The sequence below is a fragment of the Salvelinus sp. IW2-2015 genome, unplaced genomic scaffold (assembly GCF_002910315.2).
Source record: "Salvelinus sp. IW2-2015 unplaced genomic scaffold, ASM291031v2 Un_scaffold987, whole genome shotgun sequence".
NCBI lineage: Eukaryota > Metazoa > Chordata > Actinopteri > Salmoniformes > Salmonidae > Salvelinus > Salvelinus sp. IW2-2015.
Window position 1 is genome coordinate 361,272 of NW_019942673.1, and position 16,425 is coordinate 377,696.

At 44.7% G+C, this 16,425-nt stretch overlaps 1 protein-coding gene across 1 annotated transcript in view; it reads right to left on the minus strand.

The window, feature by feature from the left end:
- Positions 1-12,088, minus strand: part of sox5 (SRY-box transcription factor 5) — a 144,130-nt gene extending 132,042 nt beyond the window's left edge. Inside the window, 1 exon segment of the mRNA XM_070438510.1 lies at positions 11,869-12,088. Within this exon segment, the coding sequence (XP_070294611.1) occupies positions 11,869-11,951 (83 nt within the window). The 5' untranslated portion in view covers positions 11,952-12,088.
- Between the last annotated feature and the right edge of the window lie 4,337 nt (positions 12,089-16,425).

Here is a 16,425-nt window from a genome sequence, read left to right on the forward strand (position 1 = left end):
ACACACACACACACACACACACACACACACACACACACACACACACGGTACGCAATAACCCATTACTGAAAATGGAGCCAGGTTGGGCTGACATTCTATGACAAATGGCCGAGGCCTGACACAGGCCCTTTCACTCCAGCAGCACGCGCTGACAGTGATGTGTATGAAAACCTCGGCCCTGACAATACCAGTGAAAATAACAAACATAGAGGCTGTGCATTTGTTACTTTGCCTTTGTTTCCCATTGAAAGCAGAGGGAGGGGAAGAACAGTGGCATCTATTAGATGAACTCTCCCCAACATAAATGTGCCCCCGGTGAATAGGGACAAAATGAATATGTTTCAATAATAGAGTTTAATACGGCTGGCAGCGTCTCCCTAAGTGCTTTCAAAGGCTCTCGTTCAGCCTTGAAGTTACTGCTACGATGACCCAGGGTGAGAGGAGGGMGGGAGAGAAAGAGAGAGAGAGAGAGAAGGAGAGAGAAGGAGAGAGAGGGAGGGAGGAGAACACGGAAACACTCATGTACACGCTGAAAGTCAGACATACGAGGAGCAACAGGCTTGGAGCATAAGATTCKAAACKGTATTTCTTGCACCGCCACCAACAATCATTCTGTTTGAGAAAGGAGGAGACCAACATGAGAAWACGTAAACCTTCTGAGCAGGACTGCTGTCCCTAGAGGTTCAAACAGATGCCAAATGTATTGAGTGTTCCTTCAAGGAAGTGAGTGGCAGCTGCCAGTATTCAGTGAGCTCTCTGTTTTGATTCTACACTGTATTAATGAATAGGCCAGTAATCCAGTCACCTCTGTCTAGTCTGGGGCTGTGTCTGAAATCTGTCTTGCCTACTACTTACTAAAACGGCATACCGTGTACTAATCGTACTAMATACTATTTGCAACGTACTGTTTAGTAACATCTAATGTAGTAAGCAACACAAACACACTGAGCGCATCCATACTGAGAACGCTTCATCCAATGCAATTGCATAWATTCCCACCATTCGTGTATTTTGTGACAGGGTGTCACTATATCTGATTATCAGCTATTCTCGTTCCTCAGTAGTGTGCAGCGAATTCTACTAGATGAAAAGCCGAAATGAGTGTGACCTCCTGGCGTTTAAAGCATACAAAATGTCAGAAATGTCACATACTATAAAACCTTCTATTTTGGCGTACCCAAAATGCCTACTATTTAGAACGTAATTATGGGTATTGGGACACAACCTGTGTGTCTGTTTCAGACTCCTCCCCAACAGTACCASTGTGGTCCAGAACTACAACACTCCAGTACCGTAACACTGACCTGGAAACAGATTATATCCCCTYTATKTATTGGCTTTCCTTTGGCTTCACGTCTGGYGTTGTTCCTCCACGCAGATCCACTTTCAGACATCATTTATTGCTTATTTGCTTTATGACAAAGACAAAGGCAAACAAGACATAGTGTTTCTCGCTGCTGCAGGGAAGGCCTGAGAGAAACCCACAGCAGATATGGGACTGCGACTTCAACCACGCGACATGGGGGGGCAAATATATGGTTCTGTCAATAGTACACGTGTATAGTCATAAATTGCTACATCGTGCTTACACCCATATATATATATAGTCGTCTATCTATATCAATATGCCTATGTGCTAACTTGTATATTCTACTATCTGCACATGCCTATTCCAGAATCCCCTTATCTATCTACACATGCTTTGAACAGCAGCAGTGATGCTGCCACATGATTTTAAATGATTAAATGAAAGGAAAATGTAAGACTAGTTTTTCCAATAGCACAAGAAAGTGTAGAAATGAAAACAATTGTGATATTTCTAAATATATATCTTTATCATCTGTGAAACGTTGGAAAGTGTGTGTTGAGTTCCYCCAGTGTTTCACACTCTGGGCAGAGAGAGAGGAAGAACCAGCTGTATCAACTACAGGCCACGCGACGCACACACACGCGCACGCACGCACGCACGCACACGCACACACACACACACACAAACACACACACACTGCAGGTCTGTCCTCATCACAGGCTGTTTACTTTACCTTCCTTTCACTCTCACACACTGGAGCCTTTTGTTTCTGCTACACACACACACACCGACCCTACACACACACCACTCCGATAAACATAGCCCCTCCTCACACACACACACAACCGCCCTCAGTCCACCCCACCTCAACCAGTCTACCGCACCTCAACTAGACCACCGCCCCTCCACCCATGTCCTGTCCACACCTCTCTGCCCAGCTGCACTCCTCCCACGTCCTCTAGACACCACACAGGACTGGAGTAGTATCCCTGGACACTGATCTAAGGTCAGTTTGTGGTTTTACCGCCTAATAGTTAAGGTTAGCAGCAGGGAGGGTAAGCTGATCCTAGATCTGTGTACCCAAGAGCAACTTTTGGGCAGGTCACACACCTCTCAGGAGAACAAGAACCCAGTCTGTTGGATGCTGTGACTCCGGAATATTCCTGAGGTTAGACACAACACCCTCTCACCCCTGCATCCCCCCTCTTTCCTCCCCTCTGCTGTGCCCTCTCTCTTCCCTCCATCTCCCTCTCACCCCTCCATCCTTCCTCCTTTCACAGCTCTCCTCTTGAGCAATAAAATGTATATTTCCCTCCAAGCCTTTGATGTCTATTTACTATAGAACTCAGCACACCGGGTGAGCAGGTTATAGCAGCTATTTCATTTCAAGTTGGCAGACCTGTCCTGCGCAACGCATGTACAGTAGTGATGTTGAGATTAAAAAGAAGAGCTTTATTAAGTAGATAAATTGGCAGCAAAGCCAGTCTCCAAGGTCATAATTAGCGACCATTAGCATAATTTCGCTCCTTCCTTCTGTGGCGCGAACACAGACAGACATGCCAAACACACCTCCCCTCTCTCCACGGCAGCCGGGAAAATAAAACCAGGCACATACAGACACACCGGCGTTTTCACGCACCACCACACACACACACACACACGACACACACACACACACACACACACACACACACACACACACACACACACACACACACACACACACACACACACACACACACCACACACACACACACACACACACACACACACACACACACACACACACGTAAAGCTTCCTGTATGCACACACACCACTGGCCCTCACGGCAAACTGAACATGCAGCGTTGCTCGGCGCGCCAACCATCCAACCAATACATGATGTAAAAACAATCCTTTTAATCAACAGCACGGGAAACACTGGGAAGAGACCTGGACATCTGATGTGTTCAGAGATCACGACTCAGGTGTCCAGCTCTCTACCTTCCTCTCTCAACTGCTGGTTGTGGGCGTTAGTGGGTTCAAAACGTACACGCACGCACGCACACACACACACACACACACCCTGGCTGAGCGTTAGTGTTAGCTACTAAGCTTAGATTAAAGAACCACTTCCCCTGGACGACTTCATCTCTCTGATGATGACTGAGTGCCACTGTGTTAAGTCCCTCTCATATCACACATGTACATGTACTGTTAAGTCACTAATCGGCCAAATACACTGTCCATTAACTACCCAAGTAGACTGATTGACTGTTAATCTCCATCACAGACTGACTGACCGGTGGTTAACTCACTTAACACCAGCCAGTCCAGCACAAATGACCCACTTCAACGACGACTCACGCTGCACAGAGAGAGAGAGGAACGAGATGACACACACAAATCTAGACACACACACACAAACACACACGCTGGGCCCCGTATCTCATCACATCCCAGTAGCGATGTGTTAAATCATTCATATTAAAGCGCTCCGACGGGGGTAAAGATTTGTTTCATGTTTCATGAAGACTGAGTGAGAAACAAAGCAGTCAACTCCTATATGCTAGATGATATTACACACACCTTCAGACTGCTCTCTATCGCTCTCTCTCTCCCCCTCTCTCTTTCTGTCTCTCTCTATCCGTCGCTCTCTCTCTCTCTCCCTCACTCTCTCTCTATCTGTCTCTAAATCACTGTGTTCATCTATCTTTCCCTCTCTTCGTAATAATTCTAACTCTTCTTCGACAGAGTGCAGAATGTTTCTCTAGAGAATACCACATGAACTGTCTTATGTACACATCCATTATACTCTATTTGAACTGTGATCCTGTATTTCAATTGCTGAATAAACATGCATATTAAACAGATATAAATGAATATTAGAATTTCATATTGGTCAAAGTTAGACTGCTTCAAATAATTTCAACATTACATCAAAATGGGGCTTTAAATCCACATCCCCAAGAGGTAGTGATGTCATCTCTGTGCGATCCTTCCCCTACCACCTGTCAGTCAGGTGAAGGTTAGCTGCGTGTGAATGCGTGTGTGTGTGTGTGAGAGATAACTTTACAGCTGTGTCTGAGGCAAGGGAACAGAACAGCATATCAAACAGAAGTACAGAAAACCTCAGCATTTCCATAGGTACACTGTATAACACCCGAGGAATGAGTTTAAACAAATGTTTCATCAGGTATTGAAATATGGTATCAACCCTCTCTTTCTTTAACTCTCCTTTCGCGTGCTGCTTGTCTTACACTCTGTACACTCTCCCTCCATCCCATTCTTTATCCTCTCTGTCAAGTCTACATCTATTTTTCTGAGATAGCTGTAGTATTGTCTTACTGAGTGATCCTTCTTTACACAATCAGCTGTTTGTCCCCCGCCTCCTCCCCTCCTCCTTCTCCTCCTCCCCTCCTCCTCCTCCTCCCTGTGTCTTGTCTGACTCTTAAGGATATTGCCTAATATCTATTAATAGGCTGTCCTTTCTGTCAGTGGGAACAGTGAGGCTGCAACAGGAGAAAGGGAACACATAAGCTAGTCGACTTAAGGACTCCACACTTCAATGGAGTCAATGATATTCCCTGGTTATTGTGGTGGCTAGTACAGCCATTTCAGCTAGAGGGCTACAAACACACACCAGCCAATCTCCTTGACTTGGTTGTCATTCTATCTACTCAGTTCCAATTACATGCTCAATGTCATATGGGTGATGACAAGAGGAGAGCGTATAAAGGAATGAGAGAAACCTTGTAGCATTATTGCAGATGTACTGTATGCTAACATGACGCACCGACAGAGACGCACTCTCACACACAAAGCATCCTCTCTTTTTTTTCTCTGAAATGGAGGCTGAGGGAGCGACCGCGTTTCCTGTCCAGATGAACCACAAAAGGCAATAAGACAGTGGCCAATGTCACTGTCATCACACACACACACAGCCGATGTTTGTAGTCCCAAGTACGTGTGTGTGTGCTGTCAGGGAGGACAGAAGGCATGGGCCAGCTCATGTAGTTTGTGGTGCTCAAGTGCTTCAGTGCTTCCTTCGGCACACGCACGCACGCACGCACGCACGCACGCACGCACGCACGCACGCCACGCACGCACGCACGCACGCACGCACGCACGCACGCACGCACCACCAACACCACACCCCACACACACACACACACACACACACACACACACACACACACACACACACACACAACACACACACACACACACACACACACACACACATACACTCTTCTGTTCTGTTCTGGCTGGCTGTAGTTAGTCATCACTGCTCATTGCAGCAGTCTGCATACTTCGTCATGTTGTTGTAATCCTTATTTATTTCTTTAGACTGAGTCACCACCTGTGATTTTCACTGACATTTTACCTTGAGAGCTTCCATATGAGGGTTAGCTGTGGGAAAATAAAGCAAGTGAAATGGGACTGAAAAGACCGCCAGTCATTCACTCGGTCATTCCTTCTTTCTCGCTCTCTTTCTGGGCTGGCTGATCTGACAGTCGCGGGCTAGGCCGTGAGAAAAGTTTTGGAGGAGAGAAAACGGCAAAACGACAACAGTCCTCATTGCTTTTCAGGCCGATTCCCTGATGTTTATGAGGGAAGAAGTGGAGCCGTAATGTTTATTGACAGATGAACACAGATTTTCCATTGTGTGACGCTCACTGTTTAGACTCCAGTTGTTCAGCTCATCCATAAAAAGTCTTGTCCATTTGTCTCAGTCACTCTCTACGGCTCCCTGTAAAAAACACGAGACAGAGTCTCACTCAGCTCTCTGGAGTGGCCCACGGATAGAAGAGAAACAGCAACAGGTCAGACTGAACAGTCACTCTCTCTCTCTCTCTCACACACACACACACACACACACACACACACACACACACACACACACACACACACACACACACACACACACACACACACACAACACACACAACACACACACACACACACAACACACCACACACACACACAACACACACACACACACACTATTTCACAGCCGAGCTCTCCCTTTTGCCCGTACTTTCAAACTCTCCCACCTCACCCAAATGGCCTCCTCCCTTCCCTTGACCCCCTCCTCCCATCCCACTTCCCCTCCTCCCCCTTCCCCCGTCCCCTCCCTACCTGCAGACACAGAGTTGCTATTGTACCACCCTGGGTAAGGCCAAAGAGACTAACACTGTCTGTCATTGTGGGGCGCACAGGGATGGAAAGAGGGAGAGAGAGGGGATGGAAGGCGGGAAGGAGGGACAGAGGACACAGGAATGAGAGAATCCCAGGACTTCGCATGGCTTCTTCCCCTCTCAGAGTCAACAGCCTCTGACTTTTATTACTCCGACCGACCATGATGCAATAGTCTGCCCTAACCTTTGACCTCTAACCCCTAGCCATGTGACCCATCTCTCGTTATCCCCCTCAATGAACCCAGAAACCACACCACACAAACACACACACACACACACACACACACACACACACACACACACACACACACACACACACACACACACACACAACACACACCACACACACACACCACACACACACACACACACACACACACACACACACACACACAAGGGACACAAGTGGGGCGGCCAGAGAAAAGTTTAAGTCCTCTGCGCTTTCGCCTCCAATCTACCGAGACTAATTTATCAGTCACCGAGTTGGCTGTTAGAGAGGTCAGCTGACAGCACTGGGAGTCTGTGGGTTGAGAGCGGAGGGGGGAGAGAGGGGGAGAGAGGGAGAGAGAGGAGAGAGCGGGAGGGCCTTTAGCATTCTGCTCTGCTATCTTCTGTCTTTCTTTCTTTTTCCAACATGGAGACACGGTTATCAAGCCGCTCGGGGGACTGACAATATGGCCAGACAATGAACCAGTCTGAGAGAAAGACCCAGAGACAGACAGGGAGAGAGGAGAGAGCGAGAGAGAGAGAGAAGAGGAGCAGAAGAGAGAGAGAGAGAGAGAGAGAGAGAGAGAAGAGAGGGAGAAGAGAGCGAGAGAGAGAGAAGAGAGAGGAGAGAGAGGAGAGAGAGAGAGAGAGAGAGAGAGAGAGAGAGAGAGAGAGAGAGGGAGAAAGAGGCCCAAGAGGCCATAGGGAGAGATAGAGAGAGAGAGAAAGAGAGCGAGGGGACAAGTCTGCATTAGTGTTCAGACGGACACACCACTCAATCACACACACACACCCACACACACTGTACCCCGCTTCTTCATAACAGGCCGTAACACGCCACCCTATCCTTAAAACACTTAACCATTTTAATCCGCAATGCTTTTCTAGTTAATGCTACATAAGTCCAATTCAATACAATTCCACTTTAATTCAACATACACACTTTGATTCCCTTAATTCCTGAATTAATTCATTCAATTTAAAAGTTCAAACAGTAACAAATACATTACCGCAATTAAAATCCACTGTCATACTTTAGAATAATATCCCATCATGTATACAATGCAATACCAATGCAATGATGACACACTTAAATACACATTTCTACATATTTTCTTAGCAGCAGAAAATCAACACAAACCATTGAAGTGTTCTTGTATAACCATTTTTGCGATTTACTAATAAGGCACATTTAGGGTTTAGACAACCGGTGTGGACACACTCATAAAATGCAAAACATTACACCACGACCCCCCCCCCCCCCCCCCAGTAACCCACAGGACAAATGGTAGAGAGTGAGAGTTCCACACTGCACCCCTCAGCACCCCTAGGAGTCCCCTTCCTCTCTCTGCCCCTTCTTTACGATCAATCTCGCTCTTTTCCCTTTACTTCTGCATCTCTCTCTTTCTATCTATCTGTCTCTTTCTTCTCCTTCTGTGTCTCTCTTTCTATCTACTGTCTCTTTCTTTCTCCTTTCTGTGTGTCTCTCTTCTATTATCTGTCTCTTTCTTCCTCTCTTCTGTGTGTCTCTCTTTCTATCTTCTGTCTCTTTCTTGCTCTTCTTTCTGTGTGTCTCTCTTTCTATCTATCTGTCTCTTTCTTGCTCTCTTTCTGTGTGTCTCTTTCTATCTATCTGTCTCTTCTTGCCTCTTTCTGTGTGTCTCTCTTTCTATCTATCTGTCTCTTTTGCTCTCTTCTGTGTGTCTCTCTCTCTTTCTATCTATCTGTGCTCTTTCTTCCCTCTTTCTGTTGTCTCTCTTTTATCTATCTGTCTCTTTCTTGCTCTCTTTCTGTGTGTCTCTCTTTCTATCTATCTGTCCTTTCTTGCTCCTCTGTGTGCTCTCTTTCTATCTATCTGTCTTTTCTTGCTCTCTTTCTGTGTGTCTCTCTCTCTTTCTATCTGTCTGTCTCTTTCTCTTCCTCTCTTTCGGTTACCCTCTCTCTGTTTGCTCTCACTCTCTCTCTCTCTCTCTCTCTTCTCTCTCTATACCTTCACTCTATCCTCTCTCTCTCTCTCTCTCTCTCTCTCTCTCTCTCTCTCTCTCTCTCTCTCTCTCTCTCTCTCTCTCTCTCTCTCTCTCTATCCCTGTGGAATCTGTCAGTTTGGCCACAGAATCTGTCAGATAACTCACACACATACACTCATACCACAGCTATGTCAGAGAAATCCCTCTATTTAAGTATGTCATACAAGCATCATAGACATTCTTAGTAAAGCTGTCAATGTATTTGAAGAAGCCGTCAAATCACTATTATTTTCACAAATGAACAAAATTTCAGTGAGAAAACTTAAGAATGATTCATAATAATACCAAAATATACAACAACATAAGTACAATATTACAAAGACGATAATAACATGACATTGTAATAATCACGTTAGTACACGCGTGTATAATTATAACAATGGCAATAATAATATATTCATCATCATCATCGTATATTGAAATATTACTCAGCATAAATGACTGTAAATAGTACGAAAATGGTTGTGATTTACTCCGTACTAAAACCAACCCAGTCCAAATATAACATGAACAAGAACGTTCTAGCATCTATTCAATATCTCAATCTGTTCATTCGCCGTTAATAAATGACGTCTGGATGATAAAGCTCCTAAAAACAAACCATTCTCATCTCGTTTCCATCAATTACGCCTCAAACTAATCAAGAGACAATAAAAAGGAAGGAGAATTTCTTCAAGTCACATGGCCAGCCCAGCTCATTGCCCTACACACTGTACAAAACATACATGTACTGTGTTATTGTGACAGAACGTTTAAAGCACCTATAAACCCAGCAACATTAGAGCAGAAAGTGCTTTCCCACACAGCAATTGTCTGTATCTCACTTATCTTCTCCTGATAACTCATAACTGAAGCAGAAAACAGATACAAGCCACGGTAAACGAGAACGGGGAGAGGGATGAGAGAGAAAGAAAGAAAAGTGAACACTTACAGAGACGCAGGAACAGAAAGCATCAGGACCGATGATGGTATGTCTCGCACACACACACACACTGCACTCTCTCTCCCTCTGCGTTGAAGAGACTAATGCACAACTCTCTCTCCCTCACACACACACAGACACACACACTGTAGAGAGCCTCGCACTCACAAGTACACACTACACCGTCTACACATACACGAGCCGGCACAGCTCGCCCTTTCCTCCTTCCTTATCCACTGATAGAGTACATTACTGGAAAGCAGACTGTTAACCAGACGTTTTCTAAGTCATTGTAATCCCTGCATTTATCTCCATACATTCTGCTTTTACATGTAATCCTTTACATTTTTTACTAACACAGAGTCTGCTGTTGTTATCTTTTCTCTCTTCCCCTCTTTGCGGATAGATGACTTATTAAAAACACATTACTGCGACATATAAATGTGTTCTTAATTCAGGGTTAAAACCCATAGAGTTTATCTCCAAACAAAAGATTAGTTTCATCTGGCAAAACAGTGCAGTACTTTATTGCAATAAAAGTCAAGTGAGAGAGGGGCGTGTATAAAAAAAAATACTGGCATTAAAACAGGGTATTATGGGTAATCTTTCTTTCAGGGCATTAACATCAAACAGCCATTATTCCCCAGCAAAGCCCGTTTTGTTGTTGACGCGAACTGTAAATCGGTGAGAGTATTTCCACCTCTCTCACACAACAGAGGAAAACATAGGCCGTGGTTGTAAATAAGAATTTGTTCCTAACTGACTTGCCTGGTTAAATAAAGTTTGAATAAAATAAAATACAAAAACATCAACCCTCTCAACAGACAGCTGTGGCTGTACAGAAAGACAATCCCACGTCACTGTGAGATAATGTGTGTGAATATTTTAGTTTATGATCTACAAATAAAAGATTGGACATTTTGTTTAAATGTAGACTTTTAACATTTACTGTGTTCTATTTCATCTACGGGAATATACCATGTTGATTCTGTAAAAACAACCCAACAATTCTCCCACCCTGAACAATTTGCTCATGTTCGATAGCATCTCGACATGAATGTGAGCTTTCTTATCTCAGGGTCTCAAAATAGCCCCACAGATAAAGCAGAAGTACAACTAGTTGCCAGGCATTCTGAATAGTGAACTGTAGATTGATTCTTTGACAGGCAGGTAGTTAGCTGGTGAATGGGAACTTTCTGAGAAACTCTTGTCTAACTGAATCACACTGTTTCACGCTCTCACCTCAGCACATGGAAACAGAGTACGGACATAAGTTTGTACCCCCCCCCCCCCCCCCCCCCCCTCAGACACACATACAAACACACACACACACACACACACACACACACACACACACACACACACACACACACACACACACACACACACACACACACACACACACACACACACACACACACACACACACCACACACACACACACACCACACACACACACACACGTAGACAGACAGTGAGTAACCACTGCTGCTTGAACACGGCAATGAACATGTTGACATGAACAACTTAGTTAAACTGGAACGTGTGCAGTGGAGAGAGGGAGGGAGGGAAAGAGAGAGCGAGAGAGCGAGAGAGCGAGAGAGCGAGAGACAGAGAGAGAGAGAGAGAGAGAGAGAGAGAGAGAGAGAGAGAGAGAGAGAGAGAGAGAGAGAGAGCGAGGCAGGGCCAAAGTCACAGATCACTTCTCTGTGTCACTCTGATTACCACAGCTGGACAACACACACACATACACACCACACACACACAACACACACACACACACACACACACACACACACACACACACACAAACACAACCAGTTTTGCTCAAGCTTTGCACTTGGTTTCGCTAAAGGCATGGACAGCCAAACAAACTTTTTATCTTTCCCTCTCTCATAATCTCATTTCCTTTATCTCTCTCTTGTATCCCCCCTCTCTCTCTCTCTATGTATCGATCGATCTATCTATCTAACAAACTGTTAAAGCCTTGGAATTCAGCAAACACTATTTTGTTTCAGCAAAACAGTTTAACACCAAAGCAGCACTTTTTTCTTCACAAACACTTCAACAACAACAAAACACTAGCTCTCTCCTTCTCCCTCCCTCCCTGTCTCTTTCCCTTTCCCTCACAGTCCTGTCGTCCGTCTCTCCCCGCGGTCTGTCTGAGCGTGCGTGTCAGCACGAGTGTGTGTGTGTGACTGAGGGAGTAAGAGCGTACGTACCTGTTAAACTCCTGAGGTAGCTCAGGGTCTGTGAGCATGCTGGAATAGGTCTGTGGAACTAGGATTCCTCCGTCTAACACCATGCAGCTCCGACACACAGACGGAACAGAATCACAACTGCAACTCTATTGATCCTTCAACCTCTGAGACAACGGAGACTGTTCCCTCTCTCTCTCTCTCTCCTCTCTGTAGCGCTCACACACACTCAGCCTCACACCCTCCCTCCCTCTGTCTCTGTCCCTCCTCCTACCCTCCCCTCCCTGTAAGCTGTTAGATCTGGGCTCAGCTCTTAAAGGGCCAGCGCAGGGCACGGCACAGTGTGGTTGTGTGTGAGAGATACATTGTGAACATCGTTATAACACTGTACACAGTCATAATGACATTTGAAATGCCTGTATTCCTTTGAACCTTTTTACTGTTCATTTTTTTTTATTGTTTATTTCTATCTATCTATCTATCTATCTATCTATCTATCTATCTATCTATCTATCTATCTATCTATCTATCTATCTATCTATCTATCTATCTATCTATCTATCTATCTATCTATCTATCTATCTATCTATCTGGGTTAGAGTGGGACTCTAACCCAGAAACTTAGTCCCTGTGCCCAAGAACACTAAGGTAACCTGCCTAAATGACTACCGACCCGACGTCTGTAGCCATGAAATGCTTTGAAAGGCTGGTCATGGCTCACATCAACACCATTATCCCAGAAACCCTAGACACACACCAAATTTGCATACCACACCAACAGATCCACAGTTGATGCAATCTCTATTGCACTCCACACTGCCCTTTCACACCTGGACAAAAGGAACACCTATGTGAGAATGCTATTCATTGACTACAGCTCAGTGTTCAACACCATAGTGCCATCAAAGCTCATCACTAAGCTAAAGACCCTGGGACTAAACACTTCCTCTGCAACTGGATCCTGGACTTCCTGACGGGCCGCCCCCAGGTGGTAAGGGTAGGTAACAACACATCCGCCACGCTGATCCTCAACACAGGGGCCCCTCAGGGGTGCGTGCTCAACCCCTCCTGTACTCCCTGTTCATTCATGACTGCACTGCCAGGCACGACTCCAAAACCATCATTAAGTTGGCCGATGACAAAACATTGGTAGGCCTGATCACCGACAACGATGGGACAGCCTATAGGGAGGAGGTCAGAGACCTGACCGTGTGGTGCCAAGACAACAACCTCTCCCTCCACGTGATCAAAACAAAGGAGATGAATGTGGACTACAGGAAAAGGAGGACCGAGCACGCCCCCATTCTCATTGACGGGGCTGTAGTGGAGCAGGTTGAGAGTTTCAAGTTCCTTGGCGTCCACATCACCAACAAATTAACATGGTCCAAGCACACCAAGACAGTCGTGAAGAGGGCACGACAAAACCTATTCCCCCTCAGGAGACTGAAAAGATTTGGCATGGATCCTCAGATCCTCAAAAGGTTTTACAGCTGCACCATCGAGAGCATYCTGATGGGTTGCAAAACTGCCTGGTACGGCAACAGCTCGGCCCCCGACCGCAAGGCACTACAGAGGGTAATGCGTACGGACCAGTACATCACTGGGGCCAAGCTTCCTGCCATCCAGGAACTCTATACCAGGCGGTGTCAGAGGAAGGCCCTAAACATTGTCAGACTCCAGCCACCCTAGTCATAGACTGTTCTCTCTGCTACCGCACGGCAAGCAGTACCGGAGCGCCAAGTCTAGGTCCAAGAGGCCCCTAAATAGGTTCTACCCCCAAGCCATAAGACTCTGGAACAGCTAATGAAATGGCTACCTAGACTATTTGCATTGCCCTCCCCCTCTCTGGAACGCTGCTGCTACTCTCTTTTATTATCTATGCATAGTCACTTTAATAACTCTACATGTACATATTACCTCAATACAGGTGCCCCCGCACATTGACTTTGACTATGTACCGGTACCCCCTGTATATAGCCCAGCTATTGTTATTTACTGCTGCTCTTTTATTATTTGTTATTCTTATCTCTTACTTTTTTTTGTTCAGGTATTTTCTTAAAACTGCATTGTTGGTTAAGGGTAAGGTCTACACCTGTTGTATTCGGCGCATGTGAGAAATAAAATGTGATTTGATTTGATTTTTGTTTATTATCTATTTCACTTGCGTTGGCAATGTAAACATATGTTTCCCATGCCAATAAAGCCCTTTGAATTGAATTGAAATAGAGAGAGAGAGAGAGAGAGAGAGAGAGAGAGAGAGAGAGAGAGAGAGAGAGAGAGAAGAGAGAGAGAGAGAGAGAGGAGAGAGAGAGAGAGAGAGGAGAGGGAGAAGAGAGGGAGAGAAAGTTTTGTGAAGTGTGAGGTGGTAGGGGGCTGTGTGCCGTAGGGAATGGTGTCTCCCTAGACGCAAACACTGCCCCCTTCCTTAAGCTCTGTACACATCGGCATGCACAACACACACACACACACACACACACACACACACACACACACACACACACACACACACACACACACACACACACACACCACTGGTATAGAATCCTCTCAACACACCACTCCAGTCACCTCTCTGGACCTCAGTCTTCGGTTCTCTTGTCTACATGAGACCGGATGGGTTTTATTTTCTTTCACAAGTTTAGAGAGTCTCTTCTCTTCCTTCTTACTGTGAAATAAATCTGCCTGGATACAGTCTTTTTCACAGGTCCTGCTCCTCCGTTCTGAGTATTCATAATAGTAATACGGATGATTATAACACTGTAATAGCCTTTATTGAGTATAACTCCTTCCTCAGTACAGAGGACTCTTTGCATTAGTTATCAATGGAGAACTACATATTATACAGAACGAAGGAAACATCAGAACGTTTATAAAGGAATTTAATCAAATATGCACAAACAAGCTTCAACAAGATTATTAAAAATAATGTCCTACATATCCTATATTGTCACTGACCGTTCAAATACAAACACACATCCACGCACACGTGTACACACACACACCTGATGAGTAAGTGAGTGTGAAGAAGCAGAATTTCGAGTGTGTGTGTGTGTGTGTGTTTGTGTGCATGTGGTACTGAGTGTGTGAGCGTCAGGCAGGCAGGCAGGCAGACAGCCCTTAGCGCTGTCAGTCACTATTAGGAGTGTGTGGTCTGTGTGTCACAGACAGAGCCAATCAGCCATTGTTCTGGAGGAAAGAGAAACAAACCTGACAGCCTGAAACACAGTAGCCTGGAAAACTTTAAACACGCCATCACTCCATCTGTACTCAACACACACACAGGCACATATGCTAGTGGAGACACACACACACACACACAGGCGTGCACGCTCATGCACACACACACACACACACACACTAGCGCACACAAACGCACTTAAACGTGTGACAAATGCCTGACTGCTTGCAGGCACACCCACACACACGCACTAATGCATAACCTGAACAAAATCTGTCTATCCAAATATGTATGAATATTGTGTAACAGGGTTGTCTGTCTTGTTCGTCTGCTTGTTCCTACTGTCAAATAAGCACAAAAACTTTACCAGAAACACAAGGCCAAATTCACACTCATACCTATCCCCTCTATTTGATAAATAAAATATAGAGTTATGGATATGATCATATCAACAACTATAACTGTCATTGTGATTCTATTTAGTTTAATTCTTCATGAAAAACGAAGGGAAACATATCTGGAGGTTAGATGGAGTCTCATTCAGGAAGTAAATTGGTCCTCGGGATTGGAGACGGCATCTCTCCTTGACCTCTGCTGCAAAACAGCTGCAAACCTAATGATAACGTTATTTGTGCATTACAGACAACCTAACTGCTTTATTATACAGACTAACTGTAGGCAGAATGTGAACCATAAAGACTCCAATGGACCTTAGCGAACTCTTACTTCCTGGCGGAAAGTTTTCATGGCTGTTTTGCTATGATGACGAATCTGTGTGTGTGTCTGTGTGTGTGTTTGTGTGTGGGAGTGCGTGTACCCATTGTCTTTAGCTTAAGATACCTTAAATGACTCAAGTAAACGAGAAGGTCACCCAGTAAAATACTACTTGAGAAAAACCTTAAAAGTATTTGGTTTTAAATATGCTTAAGTATCAAAAGTAAATGTAATTGCTAAAATATACTTACTGAAAGGTGGCATTTTTATTTATTTACAGCTAGTCAGGGACACACTCCAACACTCAGACATAATTTACAAAATAAGCATTTGTGTTTAGTGAGTCTGCCAGATCAGACGCAGTAGGGAGGACCAGGGATGTTCTCTTGATAAATGTGTGAATTGTACAATTTTCCTGTCCTGCTAAGCATTCAAAATGTAACAAGTACTTTTGGATGTCAGGAAAATAAGTAAAAAGTAAAAAGTACATTATTTTCTTTAGGAATTTAGTGAGGTAAAACTAAAAGTAGTCAAAAAATATACACTGAACTAAAATATAAACACAACACGTAAAGTGTTGGTCTCATGAAATAAAAGATCCCAGAAATGTTCTATATGCACAAAAAGTACATTTTTTCTAAAATGTTTCGCACAAATTTATTTACATCCCTGTTAGTGAGCATTTCTCC